General features: G+C 45.3%; 2 protein-coding genes and 1 long non-coding RNA gene across 3 annotated transcripts in view; 2 read left to right on the top strand and 1 right to left on the bottom strand.

The window, feature by feature from the left end:
• Nucleotides 1–19,355, bottom strand: part of LOC135370463 (uncharacterized) — a 188,235-nt gene that overhangs the window by 119,517 nt on the left and 49,363 nt on the right. The window lies entirely within an intron of this gene.
• Nucleotides 6,503–14,959, top strand: LOC135379127 (uncharacterized). The gene is made up of 5 exons (XM_064612381.1): nt 6,503–6,705; nt 12,250–12,284; nt 12,779–12,883; nt 13,101–13,320; nt 14,841–14,959. The coding sequence occupies exons 1-5, from the start codon at nt 6,522–6,524 to the stop codon at nt 14,957–14,959; spliced, it is 663 nt and encodes a 220-aa protein (XP_064468451.1). The 5' UTR covers nt 6,503–6,521.
• On the top strand, nt 6,724–12,879 carry LOC135370455 (uncharacterized). Its single transcript, XM_064604202.1, has 7 exons — nt 6,724–7,173; nt 8,719–9,028; nt 9,094–9,335; nt 9,565–9,711; nt 11,094–11,121; nt 11,335–11,427; nt 12,779–12,879. Exons 1-3 carry the CDS (start codon nt 6,763–6,765, stop codon nt 9,207–9,209), a joined length of 837 nt encoding a protein of 278 aa, XP_064460272.1. The 5' UTR covers nt 6,724–6,762; the 3' UTR covers nt 9,210–9,335; nt 9,565–9,711; nt 11,094–11,121; nt 11,335–11,427; nt 12,779–12,879.

The following is a 19,355-nucleotide window of genomic DNA, read 5'->3' as shown; positions in this document are numbered from 1 at the left end:
TCCACATCCAGCGCGTCGGCTGACGGCCTCGGTCGGCGCACTCTCCCTTTCTAGTACACTCTAGCCGTGATTCACTTGCAGTTTTTGCTCTGCATGTGCGCGCTTTTTTTGTCCGCAGTGGCTAGCGTTACATCAACGGTAACGGCAACAGCCAGTTAGAGTTACATCAACGGTAACCCGCGATAAATATACATATAAATAATAAATATACCGAAATAATATAAATATATATATAGAAAAATATAAATATACCGCGATGTCAGAGACAAAAGTTAAAAAAGCACCTGGCCGTTAGCGCCATCTACTGGCTGGTTGTTCCGTTTGGCCATTGGTTTGGCTGTTTGGCTCGACCTTGCTCGACTAGTTCGCACACAGTACTTCCGGTCGGTTGTCTCCGCGTGGCGCACCACGTGCTGTGTTTACATCTGCCGTCTGCGTGAGACGTGTTGTGTTACCCACCGTGATGAAACCCGGTGACAAGTTTAGGACCTTTGAAGAGCTGAACGACTCCGTAAAAGCGTACTCGAAGCGGACGTTCATGCAGCTTTACATCCGGAGTTCCACCTCGGTACAGGCTGCCCGTAAAAAGGGACTAAAAAGGCATGTGAGCGAAAACATATCACAGTATCAAGTGAAATATTGCTGTATCCACGGTGGGAGAAAACACAAGACCCGTGGAAAAGGAGTCGCACAACAAGGTAGGACAATTTTCCTTGTATAGTTCAAACGCATTACATCAGATGAATCTGTTAGCATAATCCGTCGTTCGCACGAATTCGTAGCCGTGCGGAGCTTTGTGCGCTCTTGATCACCATGGTGTGTCGAGGATGTATCCACAAAAATGAGTAACTCCTGATATCTCGTTACAGCACATACGTCAAGGAATGTGAATTCTACATTGACTGCCGCGTGTCGAGTGATGGAGAGTATCTGGAAGTTGCAGCCATGGGTAGTCATATCAACCACGAAATCTCTGAGGTAAGATGCACTTACTAGAGTCGTGGCGTGCACAATTTGACGGTCTTGCTGATCATTGCATTTCAGGATCTCTTCTCTCACCTGCCACACAACAGAAAACTCACGGAAGAAGTGCAAAAGGATGCGAGGAGGCTTCTCGACCTTGGGTCGAATAAAAAGCGCGTTGCCCATGCACTCCAAGAGCAAACTGGTCAGGTAGTACTGTCAAAAGACCTATCAAACCTTGTCACAGCAAGCAAAAACCCAGAAAGGCATGACCTGAAGGCCACGGTAGATTTTCTTCAGTCGACATACAGTAAGTATTGCAATTTCAATGTGCACGTTAGTGAGACAGTTTGCTGAGCACCACCTAAAGCACTGTTTAAATTTTTTTTAGAGTCAGACTGCCACCTCTTGACTGACGGAGAGGAGTTCCGCGGCCTCCTGATTTCAACACCTGGCATGAGGCAGTCCATGGAATATTATCCTGAATATATTGGCATTGACGGGACCTACAAGTTGTTGGATATACGTACACCACTGTTCATAATACATAATGTCGACGGTAACGGCAACACGGAAACGGTGTGCATCGCCCTTGTTGTACATGAAGACGCAGAGACGATGAACTGGATGCTGTCCAAATTCAAGGAGATCAACCCCGCTGCCTGTAAGACACGGTGTGTCATGGCAGATAAAGATTTGCTAGAAAGACAACTACTTAAAGAGCACTTCCAAGAAGCAAATGTCCTTATCTGCACCTACCATACCCTACGCACCTTCAACAGGGAGATCACCACTCAAAAGATGGGAATCACCAGCAAGCTAAGAGAGGACCTCTTGGAAGTACTACAGGGTATGGTGATGGCCAAGTCCGAAGAGAGGTTTGACGACCTAGAGGAGAGCTTCTTTGCTCTTGCTCCCTGCAAAGTGAGGGACTACTACAGTAAAAACTGGAGTCCAATCAAGCACGAATGGTTCAGAGGACCTCGATTTATGGAGGGTACGTTCAATAATACTACAAACAACAGACTCGAGAACCTCAAGGGGCAGGTCAAGAACATCATGGGGACGAAGAACTGCTTAAAGGATTTCTTCGTCCACATCTTCAAGTTGATTGGTGGTCTCAAGCAAGAGCACAAACACAAGTACTATTATGCACTGTCCAAGCGACCCACTAATTTGAAAGAATGGGATGCTTGCCTTCAAATGTACCACGAGACAGTTACACCTTTTGCATTCGGTCACCTTGAGAAGCAACACAGGCTCTCAGAAGATGTTGAGCTTCCAAAGCCAACAGGTGGCATATACACCTATGAGAGTAGCACAGGATCAAGTCTCCTCGTGTCCCCTGAAGTCTGCCAGTGTACGGACTACCTCTCCATGCACCTCCCATGCAAACACATTTTCGCTGTCCGCCGTGATCAAGAGCTGGATTTATATAACCCGTGCTTAGTACCGCAAAGATGGACACGTGACTACTACTTAGAGCAGCTTGGGCATTCAAGCACTGAAAATGATGATGCAGAACATCCACCACTCACTGTCTCCAAGGTCCGAAATAAGAAGAGAGTGATGTCGCAACAAGAAAAGTACCGCAAGGCATTCCACTACAGCAAGCGCCTCGCAGAATTAGCCTCAGATGAGACAGGAGAGAACTTTCTAGATCGTCTTTATGTGTTGACATCATTGATCAACCTCTGGGAAAGGCATCAAAAGGTGGAGCTCGTTGAAGTTTTACCACCAGGGTAAGCAAAATTTTCAACAGCAAGGTGTATGCTGCTGCCAACGGGTGTGTAATCAGTTTCGATTGTCCATTGCAGACCTCACGGAAGCCACCAGGACAGGACCACCGCAGAGGACACAGAGGTGCCCGCACCAGAGGAAGCACCAGGGTAAGTAACATTTTCAACAGCAAGCTGTATGCTGCTGCCAACGGGTGTGTAATCAGTTTCGATTGTCCATTGCAGACCTCACGGAAGCCACCAGGACAGGACCACCGCAGAGGACACAGAGGTGCCCGCACCAGGGTAAGTAACATTTTCAACAGCAAGGTGTATGCTGCTGCCAACGGGTGTGTAATCAGTTTCGATTGTCCATTGCAGACCTCACGGAAGCCACCAGGACAGGACCACCGCGGAGGACACAGAGGTGCCCGCACCAGAGGAAGCACCAGGGTAAGTAACATTTTCAACAGCAAGCTGTATGCTGCTGCCAACGGGTGTGTAATCAGTTTCGATTGTCCATTGCAGACCTCACGGAAGCCACCAGGACAGGACCACCGCAGAGGACACAGAGGTGCCCGCACCAGGGTAAGTAACATTTTCAACAGCAAGGTGTATCCTGCTGCCAACGGGTGTGTAATCAGTTTCGATTGTCCATTGCAGACCTCACGGAAGCCACCAGGACAGGACCACCGCAGAGGACACAGAGGTGCCCGCACCAGAGGAAGCACCAGGGTAAGTAACATTTTCAACAGCAAGCTGTATGCTGCTGCCAACGGGTGTGTAATCAGTTTCGATTGTCCATTGCAGACCTCACGGAAGCCACCAGGACAGGACCACCGCAGAGGACACAGAGGTGCCCGCACCAGGGTAAGTAACATTTTCAACAGCAAGGTGTATGCTGCTGCCAACGGGTGTGTAATCAGTTTCGATTGTCCATTGCAGACCTCACGGAAGCCACCAGGACAGGACCACCGCAGAGGACACAGAGGTGCCCGCACCAGGGTAAGTAACATTTTCAACAGCAAGGTGTATGCTGCTGCCAACGGGTGTGTAATCAGTTTCGATTGTCAATTGCAGACCTCACGGAAGCCACCAGGACAGGACCACCGCGGAGGACACAGAGGTGCCCGCACCAGAGGAAGCACCAGGGTAAGTAACATTTTCAACAGCAAGGTGTAGGCTGCTGCCAACGGGTGTGTAATCAGTTTCGATTGTCCATTGCAGACCTCACGGAAGCCACCAGGACAGGACCACCGCGGAGGACACAGAGGTGCCCGCACCAGAGGAAGCACCAGGGTAAGTAACATTTTCAACAGCAAGGTGTAGGCTGCTGCCAACGGGTGTGTAATCAGTTTCGATTGTCCATTGCAGACCTCACGGAAGCCACCAGGACGGGACCACCGCAGAGGATTTCAGTTTGATGAACCTTCAGCGGATAAAGATGCCCCAAACAATTAAAGTCCGAGGCCGGCCAAAAGGGGCTTCGAAGACGGTCATCGGAATCCCAGCAAAAAGACGGAAATGCCATGACAAGGCTCCTTTTTCATTTTCAGGGACCGATGCAGTGGCAGTGTCAGATCACCAAATGACGACTAATGGAAGAGATGGCAGTGAACCAAAAAGGAAGAAGCCCTCTCCTGCAAGATTTGTTGACTTGACGACAACAGCGAAACAGTTGAAAATGCTGAAATGGTTTGTCTCAGAATCTAAGGCAAGACTGGCATTATTTGAAAATACTTTGTTGGGTTAGTACATGCTTTCTTCAATCCTGTTGAGTGCATGTGAACAATACCAGAAAAGATTAGGGTTTTGAAAATCAAAGCACTATATCATATTAGTAAAGTTTATACTCCCATAATCTTTCTTTTTTACCGTCTTTTTCAGAGGAGGCTGATGTCGAGGTGTTTCCCTGCAGGGTCTCTGAGGCAGCACTAGACAACACCATAGACCTCAAAATTATCTCTGAGTTCTTCACACCTGATGCATGGGCTGCGGTATGCAGTGTAGTTCAAACAAAGAAGGAAAATATGACTTGGAAATGGTAATTCATGCAGGGAAATTTTAGGAGATGAGTCTGTGGCCTGTGAAGGGTGTCTTCTTTGGTATGACATCATCTGTGCACGTGTGCCAAAGTCAAGGCGCTCAAGCAAAACCCCATGGTTCTGCAAAAAGTGCTGTTGAACTTAAGTTCTCATTGTCATTATGTGTGTACATAGCAATTTCAGGTGTTGTATAGCTGTATATAGTTGTATATTTGGTTCTTGCTGTTCGCATTTCTCTGTCTTTGCAGTCTGCTGGCAGTATTTTCTAAATAAAAAAAAAGTAGCTTGTTACAAGTAGGTGTACATAATAAATGCATGACTAACGCGAGTTTCTTGTGCACTGTGATAATCATTGTGATGTGTGAATATTAAACACTTGTTTGAGCACACTTATTCTGCTTTCATTGTGTATCAGAGCTAGAAGATATGGGCTGCCAGAACAGAAATGTTGTGGTGACACTGAAGGGACGTCTAGTTTTTCTAAATGCAGGCTATCAATGTGGTAGCTATGGACAGAATAGCGAGTAAACAGGCGAGCTGGTGGAAATGAACATTTGTAGCGGACCACGAGATTTATATCTGCAGCATCTTTTCGTGCCGCAGTTTCAGGGTTGCGCTATGGAAGTTACCCCGTGGTACATGACTGTTGATGCAGCTGATGACAGCTGTACCATAACTGTCATGTACATCAAGGACGAGATTTAAAACTTTTGTTTGCCCAAGCTCAGACTTTACCTATCATGGGTATGATCCTCCAGCTTGTCTGCATTTATGCCATTTTGCAACTCCTCTTTCAACCTCTGCCTAGCGTGAAGCATACTCTCGTAATGAAGGGGTACCGAGAGACACAGAGGGTCAACAACAACAAATTACTTTACATATTATTATCACTACTTACGCTCACTCGAATGAGAAATGTTAACACACCTAACCCAACTTATCCTCACCCACACGAAAACTAAAATGAAGTTAACAAAAATAAATGAAACAGAACAAAAAAAAAGTGCGAGTACTGGAATCAAACCTAGCGACTTTCATATATTACATATTCATGGGACAACACCCAGTGATCATTATTACTGTCAAAGAGCTGCAGCGCCCAAACACCACGACCCGACTGACCACCGCCATGTTTACCCTAGAAAGAGGTCACGTGGTAGTACAACTCTGTCATGTGACCTAATCGACCCGCGAGTTTGTTAACATCTGTGAGCAACTCCTCAGCTAGATATTACTGACAGAAGGGTTGGAAAGCAAGCGAGCTGGTGGTAGATATCCATTGATGGGTGGTAGACATCCAAAACACGTTGTTGCAACTTCTGTCGTTAGGGGTACCGTATACCGTTGTATTTTGAATTACATTTTAAGAATATTATCTTTGTTTAGACACTAACAGGGCAGAAAACAGCAAAATAGCATATACTTTCGTATGTTGTACTCTGTAATATTGTCCGTTTCTTGTTGAGCGTGTTGTTGATCAGCTACTGTTGCAACTTGCTATACCTCTACAAACTGTACCGTCACGGCTGTTGTAAATCTAACTGGCTATTGGCATTACCGTTGATGTAACTCTAACTGGCTGTTGGGCGTTACCGTTGATGTAACTCTAACTGGCTGTTGCCGTTACCGTTGATGTAACTCTAACTGGTTGTTGCCGTTACCGTTGATGTAACTCTAACTGGCTGTTGCCGTTACCGTTGATGTAACGTTAGCCACTGCGTTTTTTGTCTGCTGAATTGCGTTTCGTTTCGTTGAACGCGGTGAATTGTTGCTTCTGCAGCATCATCAAAGCGACATGTACGCATACGTGCGATACATAGAGGACGAGGTGAAGGCAATTTTGCCCGTGTCTCTCATCAGGAGTTTTAACCCCAAAAGTTGTGAAGATTATGACAGATCAACCGTCAGAAAGGCGTTCTGGCGATCGAAGAACGGCGACGTCATGAACTATTACGATGCCAAGGTTCTACTGCTTGGAAGTAAGTAGTATCTTCAATGTACACAGTAGCCCTGCACGATTTGTGTCTGTCAATGGAATGTCAGTACATTTACTTTGCCAAACGAAACTAGGTAGCCGACGCGTCGGTACAGACGCCGTACGTTTCCTCTATTCTTCGTATGTCATCTCGGTTCAAACACTGCCCATCCTAAAACGCGACAGTCGCTCAAGTTCACGTGTATTGGATGTCTGCTCAAATCGAATTCGTGAACGAAAGCCACATTTGATCGGATGTTTGGATCAGCATGGCGGACACGACGGGGCAGCAGGTTGCAGCAAGCGTTCCTGCAGTACGCAGCTTCTCAATGAAGCGTGTTCTCACATTGCTTACTCTTTTGTCACAGAATGCAAGAATGACCTCATAGTGGAGATGGCAAGTAAGAGGATGGCTATTCCTGATATCATAGAAAGTTCGGAGCCGACTACAAATGACGAAGTGGTTGCAGAGGTATGTAGGCTGTTCCTCTCTCATGTCACCCATTAAAGAAGTATGTTTTTGCCTTTCGTGTTAGAGTTTGTTTGTCGGCAATACTGTACGGGCAAGCAGCGGTTAGTGAAGGTGAATGCTCAAAAGACGCGGACAGCATGAAACACAATGTGCACGCAGAACATTGCTTTTAAACGCAACAAATGGGTGTCCTTATTAAATCACGTGGCAGACAAATCATGGCACCACTGCATGCCCTTCCTCGTATAATACAGCGATTTTTTTAAGTTATAACAGTACACATGTAGCTTGAGGTTGAGGCATTGTAACATTTATGCGATTTCCTGTTGCACATGACCAAGTCGTATCAAGCCTCTCTCTGCATGTGGCGAATATATATTGTGTTAAGTCGCCGTAGACCTCGAGGGCAACATGGAGACATAGGACTATGCCAACGTCGTTTATTCCTGGGGAACAGAACAAGAACATCGAACGAGCGCACACGCTCTTGATAATCCCGATGGGGCTGAACCAATGTATGCTGTATTGGACATATGTAACATATCCTCATGCGATACTCCCCCGAGGCTGCTTCCTTAACCACTCACATTCATCTCCGCGAGCGAAGAATGTATGCTGTGCATTGACCGTGGGGTCTCTGATAATGTGGCGCGCAATTAGACACATGGAAGCTAGCTCACATGTTTTCTTTCCGCGAGTATTTAATACCGTTTTTATACAAAACACGCACTTCTCCATGTACGTCCTCGACATGAAACAACAGGGTGTGTAATGGACTTAAACTAGGTGAGATGTTAGGCGTGGTGGAACATGCTTGTAGGTGAGTAGCACGAAAAACATGGACACTTAAAAAAATGTTTAAAGAAGGCGCTAGTTTGTGTTCTTCTGTGTCTTTTTTTTTTTTGCTACTCTACTACAAGTCTAATGGAAGCGCGCATAATATGTTTTTGGAGCCGTAATTCGACAGCACGGCAATGGCTGGCAACTTCAGATTTATAATTGTGGGTGGGGTTGTCCTGCGACTTTTAACTTGTCTCGGAGGACCATCACAGTTGTTCTAAACCACCATGTGGGCCATGTCTTAGAATGTGCGTCTTTCACTTGAGAACTGAAAGAAAATGTACGAGAGTTGCCACAGTCCCCGGCCACTGCTGAAAGTTGTCTGCTCACGCTGGTGCACTAGCGCGTGCAAAAGCTGACAATTTCTCTATATCCTATCACGGACTTTCCCGCAGGGCGACGTAGCCATTCTTATTGTTGCCAACACAGATCGCAGCATACTCTGCAATCTTTCTCAATTTAATTCGGTTATTTAATAACCGTGACGTGCTTATCGTCGGGTAAATTTGTGGTATTCTATTTTTAAGAAAGGGCAATCAAATGGTACACTTTCTGAGAGGGGCAGGGTGTTATAGACCGTCCCTTTGAGAGCAACGTGTCATCTTGTCCCATGTTTCGAGCACTTGGAACATTCTGTGTCTGCAACATGTCAGCGTTCAAGCTTTTAACAGTCTCTATTGCGTTTTGAACTCTATAACAATGCAGATGCCTTCGAAAGACCCCAAGCTTCAAAAGGAGAACAAAAAAGAAGCACAAAAGAGACAGCTGAAGGAATTAGTGAAGAAAAGGCAGACCCTGAAAGACTCGTCTGAAAGCAGTGATGAACACAACGATCTTGTACCAAGGAAGAAGCTGCTTCTCGAGAAGGAGAAGAGGAAACAGCTGGAAGAAGACAACAGAGCTCTCAGAAAGGAACTTGACGCAGAGCGAAAGCTCTGCAGGAAGCTCCAAGAGGCACTGCTGGAAAAGCGTGATGTGTCATATTCGACCGTGCTTACTGCAGGCACCTCGTCTGGTAGTTGTCTCATGTGCTACCTACACTACTGTATGCATGAGATGCTGCTCAATTATTTCTTTCAGTAGCCAGGATCGAGAGTGCACCAAGTGGCGCATCCTCATCATACTCGTTACCTTACGAAGACTGTGAGTTAATGGTAAGTTATGCAGCAGTCGTGATTAGTTTCATCATCTTTTAAAATGCTGAACTGATTTTTTAGTATAGGGAACCTAGTCCTGGAACAGTTAGCCACTCTGTTGAACAGAGTCAAGAGCCAGAGCAGCCGCTTACATCACCTGTGCATATGACCAGCATAACATTGCAGGTATGATAGAATTCAACTCCGCTCTATGTCTCCTCACGTGCAGTCTTTGAATAGTCTCGAGGGAAGAGCATGAGGCATGTTGTATACAGGATTGGGTGACTGCTATTACTGGTATTCTTAGTAGTTTGAGGGACGCTCATACCATCATTAACAGTTTGCTTTGTGTATAGCTACGTTGATTTGTTGCTTTCAGTCTTCACTGCAGTTGCATATGTTACACATTCTTCAGGAACAGCTGGCTGCGCACTCTCAGAGCACGGGCACTTCAGACGGGCTTCTTCGGGCATCTTCACATCCCACTGCTGACCCTGGGAGCTGCCAGGGGCCTATTGAACCACGCCTTTTAAGTGTACCACACTCAGTTTTGAATAGTCAGGTAGCTGTATTGCTCTACTTTATAGTTAGTGGTGCTTATCATGCTTCCGACTCACTACTGGAAATCATACCTAGCTGTATTATACATTGCATTTTTTTATCACTCTGTACAATGTCACATATTAAAGAAGGTGGACTCCTAAATATTTAGGCATCACTGTAGCATCTACCTTAAATGTGGGACAGCCATATTGGCAAAGTGTGTTCCAAGGCGAAAAGAAATTGAACTTGTCTACTAGAGGCGGTCACTAACGGCATACAAAACTATGGTTCGCCCTATAAGAATGCAGCAGTATTGTGTGGGACCCATTTACAATTGATAAGTCAAATTGAACAGATTCAGAGAATGGCAGCTCCTTTTATAGTGGGTAATTTCAAAAAGAACTGCTTTTGTGACTCGCATTCTAGAAGTCTTGGTACTAAAAGCCTTGCACACAGATGGAGAATGGTGAAGTTAAAAACCTTTTCTCTATCGCACTGCAATATGTTACCGGGCAACATGTTGACCATCTCTTGCTCAACCGTCCAGTGACTAATTAACTGGAATCGCTAATTAAATTTTTAATCATAAAAGCTACGAAGTTGTCCCAATGAGAACATCTGATCCTTTCGGTCACCTGATATCGTAGCCGTTCTTAGAACGAAAATCCAATCGTAGATCATGCACAAAAAATACGTGAAGCATGGCAGACCAGCGTGAAAATTTTTTTTTTTCTTTATCTTCTTCATTGCGCATTTTCGGAGACCCATCTTTCCTTCACCCCCAATGTGAGCGGATGAAAGAGCACACTATCGCCTCTTGCACCCTGGAAAAAGATTAAAAGAAAACAGAAAACCCAACCCAAGATAAGGGCAGTTCCGATAGCGTCACCCAATACATGTCTTTGTTTCGTTTCTTCAACGCATGAGGCGGCACTGTGCTCCTTCACTGTCTCACATTAGGGGAGAAGGAAAGACTTGTGTCTGAAGATGCACAGTCAACAAAATGAAGGAAAACGTGTTCCTTCATGAATTTTTTGTGGACGATCTATACCAAACTGATTTTTGTTCTGAAAATGGCAAGGATATCAGGTGACCGGAAGGAAGAAATGTTCTCATTGGGACAACTTCATAGCTTTTGTAATTAACAACTTAACTAACGATTTTTGGTAATTAGTCATTCAATCGTTGAGCAACAGATGGTCCAGAGATGATAGAAGTGAAAACAGGATGTCATAGCCCTTATTGTTTTTTTTAATGAAAAATCTGTATCGAAAAAAAAAAGGCGCCCTGTATACAACCTCTGTTATCGTGGTCACTTTAAGGATTGCATAGTAAGCCTGAAAAGCCATATGATGCTACAGTAGATGTGTTTAAATATTTGTATTTTCCGCACATTGCTAGAATTTGGAACTCATTGACCCAGTCAGTAGTAAGTAGAGATGACATTTCTACTTTTTATTCTTATTGTGGAATCCGTTGAACATACTTTGTAAAACGTGGCCTCTGCAAAAAAATATTTTGATGCCTAGGTTCACATGCGTTGTGTTACTTTCAACTTCTGTATTACTAACCCCCCTAAAACAGTCCCGTAGGGACTAACAGTATTGACAATACATAAATAAATATCTGGCTTTCAATGCAGGTGACCAGGACTGATAACACTGCTGGGCAAGTACCAGATGAGGGTGCTCAAGGCTGTTCGACAGAGCACCAATCGCGGCCTGTCAATCGTGAGGTATAGGGATTTCATCATAATTAGTCATTCCTGGGCAGGGTGTCGAACCGACAAATTTATGAGACCAAAAGGGACCTGTTTGAGAAACTTTTGCACAAAATCTTAGCCCTATCAGTGTGTTAGCCTTAGAACCCCCCCCCCCCCCCCCCCCAGTTGGAAAATGGTGGCCACCTGGTGGTTTTCTGAAGCCGTGTAGAAAACCTCGCCCCATTTTTCCTCTTACCATACCCCTTGCTACGTTTGCGCACTGGTAGCCCTGGTATAAGGTGTCCGCCTTCACACCGCCCATATCATCCTTGTCTAAGTGCCTCACCAAAAGCACAAAAATGCTGAACCATTTGCAGAGCTGCTTTGGAACAGTACTTTTCATTACTGTATGTTCAATTCCAAAATGTCAGTAGAACATTGCTTCAATTCCGGTTCCACACCCTGGTCCTTGTACATATTAATATTGCTGTTTCATTGAGATATTTCCTTCCATTTATCGACTATCCTTTTGTTTGTTGACCAAGAGCGAGGGAGGCTCTGCCTCCTGGATGCGGGCCAATAGGAGGACATGGAGGGCAGGCACTTCCCAACCTCTGCTCTTGCCTGAAATGCCGCAGCGTTAGTACTTGGGGTGTGCGTGACAGAAGTGCAGCTGGCACTGCTTTTCGTGCGGCAAGGCTTCTGCATGGCTCACCAACGTAACTAACGGCTTTGCCGGTGTGTGACACAAGTGCAGCTACCGTTGTTTTGCCTGCTGTAAGGCTTCTGCCATGGGGCACCAGTGTAACCAGCTGCTTCGCACTCTATTAACCAGAGTACGCACGTTCCTTCCAGTTGGCCTCGTTCCCAGGTTAACGGACGGCAAAGCCGTAGGTTAGATTGGTGCGGCATGGCAGAAGCCCTGTAGCAGGCAAAACAATGGTAGCTGCACTTTTGTCTAAGGCTCGTTCCCAGTGAGCATGTTCAATGTTGAATTTGTGTGATATCCGGAGGCGCCGCCACAAGAAGTTGACTGCTGGTCACACACGCACACCTAAAGCATTAACGCTGGAGCTCGATCTCATAGGCAAGAGCAGAGGCCGGGGATGTGCCCGCCCTCCGCATCCAGGAGGCGGAGTCCCCCTCGCTCTTTGTCAAGAAATGAAAGGATAGCCCCAAAATACATGTAAGGCACCACGTGAAAGTAACACGAAGGGAAGAGAACAGATACACATGGGTGCATTACAGAAGCAGCTGATTTATTGAAACAGAACTTACGTGTGTCGTCTTCTGTGTCCGTGTCTCTCGGTCTTCTTTGTGTGCCTTTGCATTACTTTAACGTGGTACCTGTCAACCAAAACATTCTGCATCTTTGTGTTTACAGGCAAGGCGTGCCAAGGTCAATAGTCGCACCCCGCGACCATTTTTGGGGCGGTCCTGTGCCAAGAGTACCCCAACTCGGCCAAACTTAGATATTGCTGGCAGTGAGGTACGCAAACATTTTTATTTTGCTGTGTGCTTTGCTTCTCTTGTTTGTTTTTGTTTCTGAAGCCTCAGTTATATTTGAAATGCAGTTCACAGAGGAAAATTGGAAGAAAATTGGGACATTCATCGATATTCAGTTGAAGCTCCCTCTTGCTTCTCCACTGCGCTGCTTTCCTGATGCTTCTCAGGAGTGATTTCTATGTTCCGCTCTCTTTTGATAGGTGACTCTCGAGGATGGCATCACCATTAGAACAGAAAAGCTGGAGTGGGTTCTTGGTGCGACAAAGGATTCTCTCTTTTGCCGTGATATGGCGAGGACATTGTGGAGCACAGAAGAACTATCAGAGCGGAGCGTGACCGGCGAGGCTTGCAGGCGCTTGGCGAAGGACGGAGTACAGGGGAAGAAGCGCCTGACACCAAAGAAGGTAGATGCTCTGGGAAGTGAGTGTATGTTCTCTTACTTCGTTCTCTTTACTGGTATCAGATGTTAATGTACAAGGAGAGTTGAGCTTTTACTTGAAATACAGAACATTCCAAAACAATACTGTGCGTGTTTCGGTTTAATATGTACAGTAAACGTCAGTTAATTCTACCCTGACGGGAACACGAAATTTGATCGAATTATCTGAAGGTTGAATTAAAGAATAGGCGGAAAAATTATAGAGGTCAATGACACCTTTGTGCATTCCTCTGCTGTTGCTCGCACTTGAAACGGTGGAAACATTGAACATAGAGCTTACGCGCGCGCTACAACATCGTTGTCGGATGTGTCCTGCCTGTGCAATACGGCGGAAACAAAACTGAAGATGATTTCACGGGGACCTCGCAGTGTGCATGCACGCACGCACACAGTGAATGCTCTCGGCGAATCGTCTTCAGTTTCGCTTCCACTATCTCGTCCAAGCAGGACACGTCCGACAACGATGTTGTCCACCTCCACAGAATCATCGAAACTCACCAAGCGCACGTTGTGTATCGGACTTTTGTTGAACCAACAGTTTCCGAACAAAAGCCCGGTGAAACGTGCAACAAAAAATTGAGAGAAAAATGAGAAAGATGTTTCCTCGTCACCTGGCACTCGTCAGAACTGCGAACCACCACCAAATGGATTGAGTTTTATTGCATCGTGCGCCATCGGATGCGTACACAAGGGATGCGTGATGGTTCTGCACAGTGCGCGAAGCTCTATGTTCTGCCAACCACAAACACTGTCGCTTACGTACGCAAATACAATAGCGTATGGTGCACAAAATCTTGCGTTTATCAGAATGCATCGGTACTGTTCAGTCGCCATCTGCCACCTGAGCTTTAGGGCAAACTTTCTGTTGCTATGTGTGGTGAGGGCGAAGCAGGTGCCTGGTTCGTGGATGCATGGATTGAATTATATGATGTGCACTGCTTTCACGTTTGAAATAATACACTCTTTTATCAATAGAAACATATAGGCATTTGACGGGACGTCCGAATTCGATCGAACTAAGCGAAAAAACGAATTATCGGAAGTCTACTGTACAAGCTTTCACGCGGTGGACCACACTTCGTCACGTGCAGGAGAAGTTGTACAGGCTCACACATGTATGTTTAGGGAGTTACGATATGGTGCGTCGGGAAGATGGGATATCGGGAATGCACACTGAAGGAATACAATACAAAGAGCAGAATTATAAGCCTACTTCACAATACGCTGGTCAGCCGTTTGCACAAACCCTCAGGTTTCTCCTTGTACCTGCACAACATGGCCCTGAGGCTGGACTATCATTATATTTAAATTTGGCGCGCTCCAAAGCCGCTGTGGTAGGCTCGCTGTGTGGGCGAAGTGATGCATTTAACGCCAAGTTGAACATCGGGCCAGTCTCATTTTAATCACTTTCAAATAAGATACCATAACAACTGCACGTTGGTTCGTAATTGAGCACCCTTCTTTTTGTTGTGCCGTTCTACAATCTTGCAATGTGTTTCAGATGCCTACTGGGAATACTTGAAAAGAAATCGGGACACTGATCAGTCAGGTGAAGAACGCTTCGGCACAATGACAACGCATCTGCGTAACCTCCTCTCTGACATCAACAGGAAAAAATAAAGTAGGAAAATGGTCCAGATGTGATTTTGTGATTCTATGTGCATGGCTCTACACATCAAGGGGACTGAAAATAAGATACATACAGACATATTCAATTCAGACACGTCAGTATCAATCCCTTTTTAGCTGGTATACAGCATTCATGTATGGCACACATTCTGCTGTAGCAGGTGTGCTGGTGTAGCAGGTATGCTGGTGTAGCAGGTATGCCGGTGTAGCAGGTGTGCCGGTGTAGCAGGTGTGCCGGTGTAGCAGGTATGCCGGTGTAGCAGGTGTGCCAGTGTAGCAGGTATGGCGAGACATACCAGTACCAATTTACGAGATGAAGCTATACTGGCGCAGTCATACCAGAATTTTCCAGTAGGGCTGTTATCAAATGTGCCGTGCTCACTGTTGCGTTTCTTTTTAAATCTTTTTTGTTTCGGAGGATGTCCGCTATCCAAGTATCGAGCAATTGCTCGAATGGTGTCCGTGACTAACGACGTCGCGCCTCGAGTTAGGAATTTTCCCATCTTCACGAAAATTAAGGCTGCAGACGTAATGCGTAACTTTTGTCGTTTCTCGTCATGCTCCACATCGACTAATGGTGTGCCTTCATGCCGGCTATCATCGTTGAACAACAACAACTTTATTACGGGATGATGGCTGGGGAATTTCATCGCCGGGGGCGATACTCTACCCCATTGCTGGTGGCGATGCGGGTAATGAAATAATGAAATAAATAAATAAATAAATAATGAAAGGTTACACAGCGATGACGTGTCGCCCCTCTCTTAGAAACGAACGAGCTGAAGATCACGCCCCCTCCCCATTAATGAGGAACGTTCCGTACAGCTCCGGTCAACCTTAATAATAACACTGGAAAAGAATCGGTCTCACTTCCCAGCGTGGGGCACTGGGATAATGTTAAGCGAACAAAGTCTTTGTGTCAAACTAGCAGAATAATTTTGTTCAATTAAGATTTCCACACCCTCCCAAGGGTTACTGTAATCGCGCTCGGGAACAAGACCACATTTTTCCCCATGTTATTATTAAGGTTGACCGGCGCTATACGCGTGCGGCAACATTTGCACCCTAGCTTTGTTTCTTATACTCTCCTGCTTTCCTTCGTGAGAAGTGTGCGAGTGCAGAATAGACATTGTTTCCCTATCATACAGATGCGTGTGTGTCTTGCATGTTACAAATTCAAATTCCTTCGAGGAAATGATGATTCTGTAGACATTTTCCCAGCACTACCGTAACCCCTAATATTACACGAATGTTAGTACAACGCTTCCCAAACTTGTCATTTGTGTCAATGTGCACGGCAGTAGCAACATGTATATGTGTGTGTGTGTGTGTGTGTGTGTTATATCGTTCCCCTATCGTGTTCCAGCATTAGCTAAGTCGAAAATTCTGCGTGAAACGCTGATTGTACTTATCGCGAGGAGGAAGCAGGAGAATTTCGGCTCTCATCTTGTCGTTGTTAATATTCAAGGCCTTTGTACTTGTTTGTTCCCTATCTGGTGACGTAATGCATTTTTTTTCCTTTCGCTACCCACGGGTACTTCGCACCATCGAAATTTACGGATATATTCATCCCACGACTGTGTTGTATACTTTGTATACAACACATATTGTATACACATTGTACAACGTATTCTGTGTACAGCTTGCTTTTCCTCGCACCATGCTCTTCCTCACTGTTCTTTTAAGATGCATTTCCTCAATTCAAAGTAAACCATGTTGATTTCATTTTGCATGTACTCGCTGGACTTTCATGTCTTCGAGAAGATTTCCAAGGGTGGAAGTACAACGTCGGCTCGAAGAATGACGTGGCCTATTTTTTCTGTATTCTAAGGAAAACATTATTACCCCTGGAATGATCTTCAGTGACTGTGGTATCTTGATGACATGGGCATTCGAGTGGAAGAATTACCATCTTTTTCAGCGGACGTTATATTTTACCTTAATAACTATAACTTATTTGAGCTGCCTTGACGTGTGTCTTGCCCTCTCGCATTGTTCGTGCATAAAGTGTCCGCAATGTAGCAAATAGGTGCATATGTGCTCATAGGCTCTAGAGTGTTCATTAGCAGTTTTGTTCTTAATACGAGCACAAGTAATTCCTATATATGGGATCATCAGTCGCGCCTTGATTTGTACTCATAATTAAGTGAATGAATTACAGAGTCTGATTAACTGAATTCTTTTTCCTTCGAGAAACAAGAGGGCAACAAGTTTCTACAGGCGAAAGGAAGGCGCTGCTCGTGTTTACTCGCTGTGCATTCTCTCAAAAAATTGCCTCAGTTCATTATCATAGTCTGCTATCGCTGCTTCGGTTCCTCAGTTCCAGCAGCCGTCCAGTTCACTCTGTCCAAATACAATCGCCCACAGATGTGTAGCCCCCTGTAATCGGATATAGTTCTAATACTAAGTTGCGGAAGATCACTGAAATCACGCAGGTCCCAGCGATCCCTATCCCTTACCCCCTTCCTTGTGTAGTTATAGAAAGAGGTCCCACTGATGTGTCTAACGTCTGCTGTTGTGACTGATAGCGTAGTAACGTGCAGCTGTTTTGTGATTCTGGTGCAGGAACTATGCACCCTATATGAAGACGGAATGGGGAGTTCGTCTGTTCCTTGTGTCTTTATGCTTCGAAGAAGATATCACGTGTGCGTCGACATGAAAGGACGCACACAGGGGACAAGCCGTTTACATGTGACATCTGCAAGAAAGACTTTTTCCAAAAGAGCAGCCTCGTGAGGCACTTACATAGTCATGCTGGAGAGAAGCCTTACAAGTGTCCCCTCTGCTCAAGGTCGCTCACACGAAAAGTGACAATGTTAGACCACATGACACAGGGCAGTATCAAACCACATCTGTGGGAAATCATTCAATGCTACGACGGCACTCTCCCTGCACAAGGTTGTTCACAGTGGGGACACTCGTTCTGTGATTTGTTCTCGGCCGTTCTCGAGCTTCATTTGTCTGGTGGAACATATGATGCAACACACAGGTGAACGCCCTTACAAGTGTGGTGTCTGTTCGAAAACATTTTGCAGAAAAGCCAACCTGAGAAATCATTTCCACCGTCGCGTGAAGAATGCATCATAGTTATGCTACTTCTCCTCTCCATGTTGATTTTTTTCCTATGAGCTGCAATGTAACATTGCGGCCTATGGGCTGTGTATCCTTCTTATTTTCCTAATTACATTCCAATTCAAAATTGTTCCTAACGTTGTGTGACCACCGCTCCACCGTACAGAGTGACACACGGGAAATCTTTTGATCAAGGTTTCTATTAACTGTGGTCGTTATAGTGTTTTTATACACATTGTTCGTCTTAGTAGGGACCACCATGAGAAGCGGCAATTTCGTCTTGGGGGGCGAAACCAGTGCGATAATTTCAGTACCACATGCTTTGCCCACAAACAGCAAACTGAGATACAAGATGCGTTTGCTGGGATCACAGCTTCTGTTTCTTCTGAACATGATCATTGTTGCCCAGCTGTGCTAGATTGCTCGATGCGAGTGGTCAGCCACGTCAAAAATTCAGTGTCGTTAGCATTAAAAGACTGGAGAGCCTCACATTTCATGCACATAGGCCTCAGCACATGCCTTAGTTCATAAGAAAGCCGACGTCTGTAGTCAAATAATCCGATCCCTCCAATTTCTGATTACTAGACTCCGGATTCCTAGGCAAGTGCCTATTTTTTCGTGTGGTTCTAATAGTGCATCTTCAGTACAGGAGCACGAACTGGGGGCCGAGAAACCTCCTGTACAGATTTGATAGTGCCCATAAATGCCTATTCTGGCGCTTGCACCTATTTTTGCGTAGACGCATAAAACTCCGATTAAACGCAGCAAAATGCCTACCATGGCCCTAAAGCGGTGGCGGCATTCCATTGCCCCGGTGAAATTGACGTCGGTCAAGTCGCACGTCCCTTTGAAACCAATCGGAGCATAATCATGCTAATAACTTCCATTGTCTGCTAGCAGAGTATATAGCATTTATCTTTCTGTATTTATTTATTTTATTTTATTAGGAAAGGCTTCCGCCTCTGTATGAAACTTCTGAGGTTGTGAGTGCGGAGTACTTGTGATTATAACCCGAGTTAAGTTTCGGAACCGCCAATCTGTATGTGACCATATCTTGGTCATACTCTAGTCAGCCAGCATTATTAGCCCAGCTGGCAATCCACCTCAATGTCACTGTCTATATAAGTGAAATGACATAATATGTTTGCAGTGCAATAGATATTATCTGTATTAGGTATTTTTCTTTAGTTCACTAAGGAAACCAGAACGAATGAACAATGTACAAATATGAAATGCTTGAGTTTGCTCTGCAAATATAGTAGTACACATTTATAATAAACTGCTCAGGATGAAGTCATATATTTACTATATCAGG

This window comes from Ornithodoros turicata, chromosome 1 (assembly GCF_037126465.1).
Source record: "Ornithodoros turicata isolate Travis chromosome 1, ASM3712646v1, whole genome shotgun sequence".
NCBI lineage: Eukaryota > Metazoa > Arthropoda > Arachnida > Ixodida > Argasidae > Ornithodoros > Ornithodoros turicata.
This window is presented reverse-complemented; position numbering and strand designations above follow the sequence as displayed.

Excerpts from the sequence above, each read along its gene's own strand:
- LOC135370455 (XM_064604202.1), top strand. The coding sequence starts at position 6,763 with ATGTCAGTACATTTACTTTGCCAAACGAAACTAGGTAGCCGACGCGTC. Across the intron at positions 7,174-8,718 it reads ATGACGAAGTGGTTGCAGAG|ATGCCTTCGAAAGACCCCAA; the intron begins GTATGTAGGCTG and ends ATAACAATGCAG. Across the intron at positions 9,029-9,093 it reads TACTGCAGGCACCTCGTCTG|TAGCCAGGATCGAGAGTGCA; the intron begins GTAGTTGTCTCA and ends TATTTCTTTCAG.
- LOC135379127 (XM_064612381.1), top strand. The coding sequence starts at position 6,522 with ATGTACGCATACGTGCGATACATAGAGGACGAGGTGAAGGCAATTTTG. Across the intron at positions 12,285-12,778 it reads GGTTAACGGACGGCAAAGCC|GCAAGGCGTGCCAAGGTCAA; the intron begins GTAGGTTAGATT and ends TTGTGTTTACAG. Across the intron at positions 12,884-13,100 it reads TAGATATTGCTGGCAGTGAG|GTGACTCTCGAGGATGGCAT; the intron begins GTACGCAAACAT and ends CTCTTTTGATAG.